At 42.7% G+C, this 4,862-nt stretch overlaps 1 protein-coding gene across 1 annotated transcript in view; it reads right to left on the minus strand.

The window, feature by feature from the left end:
• Positions 1–4,862, minus strand: part of LOC111957589 (kinase suppressor of Ras 2) — a 134,954-nt gene that overhangs the window by 46,109 nt on the left and 83,983 nt on the right. Inside the window, exon 7 of the mRNA XM_070436911.1 lies at positions 2,275–2,408. Within this exon, the coding sequence (XP_070293012.1) occupies positions 2,275–2,408 (134 nt within the window). The remainder of the gene's footprint in view (positions 1–2,274; positions 2,409–4,862) is intronic.

A 4,862-nucleotide genomic window follows, 5' to 3' on the forward strand; every position in this document is an offset into this window, starting at 1 on the left:
ATAGAGGCTGACACCTGGGTTCAAGTAGCAGGCTGGCTGGGGTAATGGAATATGACTGATAGAGGCTGACACCTGGGTTCAAGCAGCAGGCTGGCGCAATAGAATATGACCGATAGAGGCTGACAGAATCAGAATCTCTTCATTAGGAACCCTCGTATCGCCTCGTACCGTCGCTAAACAGAACCAGGGAGAGCACAATTCAATCTCCCGTCCTGGCGGTAGAGCCTCAATGATACGTTTGTTTTAGCAGGCCATACCTATGCTACCAAAGTTAGACTGGCATTAAAGGTGAGATATGTTTTCACAGATATCTCTTTTCCATTCCCAGCGAGATGGTGCTATAGCCAAAGTAGTTGATCACATTGCAATCATTTACTTATGCATAATAACCTGTGCTTGCAATATAAGCTACAGTAACAGGCACACCTAGTTTTTCTTTATTTTTACTATTTTCTAAATTGTAGAATTATAGTGAAGTCATCAAAACTATGAAATAACACATATGGAATCATGTAGTAAGCAAAGAAACAACCCTTTGTCTTGATGACAGCTTTGCACACTTTTGGCATTCTCTCAACCAGCTTCATGAGGTAGTCACCTTCAATGCATTTCAATTAACAGGTGTGCCTTGTTAAGAGTAAATTTGTGGAATTTCTTTCCTTCTTAATACATTTGTGCCAATCAGTTGTGTTGTGACAAGGTAGGGGTGGTATACAGAAGATAGCCCTATTTGGTAAAAGACCAAGTCCATATTATGACAAGAACAGCTCAAATAAGCAAAGAGAAATGACAGTCCATTATTACTTTAAGACATGAAGGTCAGTCAATACGGAAAATTTCAAGAACTTTTAAAGTTTCTTCATGTGCAGTGGCAAAAACCATCAAGCGCTATGATGAAACTGGCTCTCATGAGGACCGCCGCAGGAAAGGAAGACTCAGAGTTACCTCTGCTGCAGAGGATAAATGCTCCACAGAGTTCAAGTAAAAGACACATCTCAACATCAAATGTTCAGAGGAGACTGCGCGAATCAGGCCTTCATGGTCGAATTGCTGCAAAGAAACCACTACTAAAGGACACCAATAATAAGAAGAGACTTGCTTGGTCCAAGAAACACAGGCAATGGACATTAGACCAATGGAAATCTGTCCGTTGGTCTGATGAGTCCAAATTTGCGATTTTTGGTTCCAACCGCCATGTCTTTGTGAGACGCAGAGTAGGTGAACAGAGGATCTCCATATGTTTGGTTCCCACCGTGAAGCATAGAGGAGGAGGTGTGATGGTGTGGGGGTGCTTTGCTAGTGACACTGTCAGTGATTTATTAAGATTTCAAGGAACACTTAACCAGCATAGCTGCCACAGCATTCTGCATTGATACGCCATCCTATCTGGTTTGCGCTTAGTGGGACTATGATTTGTTTTTCAAATGATAGTCCCAGTAAGTTTGGGATGAGTTGGACCGCAGAGTGAAGGAAAAGCAGACAACAAGTGCCCAGCATACGTGGGAACTCCTTCAAGACTGTTGGAAAAGCATTCCAGGTGAAGCTGGTTGATAGAATGCCAAGAGTGTGCAAAACTGTCATCAAAGCAAAGGGAGGCTACTTTGAAGAATCTCAAATATCTCAAAACACTTTTTTGGTTACCACATGATTTCATATGTGTTATTTCATAGTTTTGATGTATTCACTATTATTCTACAATGTAGAAAATAGTAAGAATAAAGAAAAACCCTTGAATGAGTAGGTGTCCAAACTTTTGACTGGTACTGTATATAAATGTGCTTGTCTCTGGCTGATGAGGCATTAAGACATGTGTACACAACCACTCTCTCTCTCTTTCCCTGTCTCGAGTGACTTTCAACAGTGGGCAAACTCCCACGTACTTTCTGCGCTGAGGAGAAGGAGATAAGGAAGAGGAGATCGGGCGGGAGGGGAGGGAGGGTGAGGGAGGGAGGTGAGGGAGGGAGGGAAGGGAGAAGTATGAGAGCGAGAGAATAAGCGAGGGACGGGAGATGAGAGGAGGGAGGGAAGTGAGAGGAGAGATGAGAGGAGAGAGAGAGAGAGAGAGAGAGAGAGAGAGAGAGAGAGAGAGGAGAGAGAGAGAAGAGAGATGAGAGAGATGAGAGAGAGCAGAGAGAGAGAGAGAGGAGAGAGAGAGAGAGAGAGAGAGGAGAGAGAGAGGAGAGAGACAGAGTGACACGACAAAGAAGTAGAGAAAAGTCCGGTACGTACGGCAGGTTTCTCTGTGGTCCTTAAGTGAGGGTGGTGTATGCTCACCTGTGGAAATGCCCGTAGCATCTTGGGAGTCACAGGGTGTTCAATAATGTGGAATGAGCACGGAGAGTGACTTCTGCCGCGCCCGTATATTGGTCTGAACATTCTGTCGTCGAGGTGTGGAGAAACAGACACATCTAAGGACACACTACACACATGGTGCATGCAGGCACACCCTTATATTCTTTGTAACACTCAAACCATGCACAGGCACACACTACAACAACCACACTACACCAGGCAATTCAACATTCACACACACACACACACACAACACTATGCACACACACACACACGCACACACACACATCACACACAGCACAGCACACACACACACACAGCAACACCAACACACCCCACACACACAGGGTAACTGTGTATTACTGGAGGGTTTTTCCCAGGTCTCTCTGGGGATGCTGTGGGGACGCTGCACGAGGCACTGAGAAGAGTGTCCTGGAGGAGGGAGAGATATAAAGAGGGGCTGGATGAAGATGGGTAACGATGAATTTTAGATATTGGTACCAAAACGTAGGGCTTGATTCAGTGCAAAGCTGGCAGCTTTGGTAAGCCTTAAAACGTGTGTCTTAATGTGTTTGGGACGGTGGAGGGGTATGGACTAGAATATCAACATGCATCGCCTTTTGCATTGATAGTTTCCTGCTGTGTTTCCCTACTCACAGTACAGCTGGATTGTGAACTGGGGCTAAAGCAACACGTCTGATTTTGTGGACTGCATGGACATTGTCGCGTATTAATGAGATGAGTAAAACTGGTCTGATTGCCCGGCTTTGTGTCTTTCTACAATATTTAATATTATCAACTCTGATTTTGACTTAACATTCCTGACATTTCAAAATAAGTGACAAAAAGTCTGAATCATCGCAGAGATCTGAGTATGAAAATGATTCATTGCTGGATCTTTTAACAGACCACGACAGTAAATGACTAAACAAAATGTTGTCAGACCTTCTCAAGTTACATTCGATACAAACAACCTAGATACGGCTCAAGGTGTACGATTACAATGAAAAGATTATTTGGAAACATGGCTCCAAAGAAACATTGCTTTCTGACTACGCACCGTTAGTTGCAGGTATACTGCTCAGATTATTTTCAGCATACTACAGTATAATCTGCTCAGAGTATTCAGCATTACTGTACATGTATACTGTCTTTCAGATATTTTCAGCATTGCTAAGTCAATACGCTCAAGATATTCAGACATTACTACAGTGGTATTGCTCAGATATTCAGCATACTCACAGTATTACTGCGTCAGACATATCTAAGCATTACCTACAGTTATAATGCCTCAGATATTCAGTCATTACTAACAGTGTACTGCTCAGATATTTAAGCATTACTACAGTATTAATGCTCAGATATTCAGCATTACTACAGTGATTGCTCAGATATCAGCTTCTACAGTATACTGCTCAGATATCGGCTACTACAGTATACTGCTCAGATATTCAAGCATTACTATACAGTATACTGCTTCAGATATTCAGCAGTTACTAGGTACAGTGATATTGCTCAGATATTAGCATTACTACATGTTATAATCTCAGATATTCACGCATTACTACAGTATACTACTATTCAGATATCACCATTACTGACAGGTAATACTGCTCAGATATGCACCATTACTTTACGAGTATACCTGCTCAGGAATATGGCATCGCATTACTTAGCAGTATACTTCTGTATATGCTCAGTATATTCACTCATTACTTACAGTAATACTGCTCAAGATATTCACCATTACTACAGTATACTGCTTGCTCAGATATTTCATCATTACTGAAGTAATACTGCTCAGATATTCACATTACTTACAGTATACTGTCAGATATGTCAGCCATTACTACAGTATACTGCTCAGATATTCACCATTACTACAGTATATCTGCTCAGATATTCACATTTATACAGTATACTGCTAGATATTTCACATTACTACAGTATAGTGCTGCTCAGATAATTATTCACCATTACTTACAGTATCTTGCTCAGATATTCATCATGTACTACATTATACTGGTCAGATACTATTCACCATACTACAGTATACTGCTGAGAAATTAGCATCAGCAAAGGTGTGAGATTGAGCAAACAGCAGACCAGATTACCCGCTACACACACACACACACACACACGCACACACACACACACAACTATAATAGGTGGTATTTGATGACATGGTCCATAATGAGAAGCAATTCTGTTGTAGGTGCTCATTGTGGAGGGTATGCACAGAGAATGACTTGATGGCAGAAGGCAGCAGCAGCAGCCTAATACTTTATGGACCTCTCAATGCACTGTGTGCACCACTCAACCACAGCACACCCCTACTGCTTGCAGCGGCTAATCGTCAGGGTGTGAATAGAGTATGTACCATAACCTATTCTGTGCATTGCATTCCTGTGTGTGTGGTGTGTGTGTGTGTGTGTGTGTGTGTGTGTGTGTGTGTGTGGTGTGTGGTGTGTGTGTGTGTGTGTGTGTGTGTTGTGTGTGTTGTGTGTGTGTGTGGTGTGTGTGTGTGTGTTGGTGTGCGTGCGTGCGTGCGTGCGTGGGCCCCCCGGGGT

The sequence above is a fragment of the Salvelinus sp. IW2-2015 genome, linkage group LG33 (genome assembly GCF_002910315.2).
Source record: "Salvelinus sp. IW2-2015 linkage group LG33, ASM291031v2, whole genome shotgun sequence".
Taxonomy (NCBI): Eukaryota; Metazoa; Chordata; class Actinopteri; order Salmoniformes; family Salmonidae; genus Salvelinus; species Salvelinus sp. IW2-2015.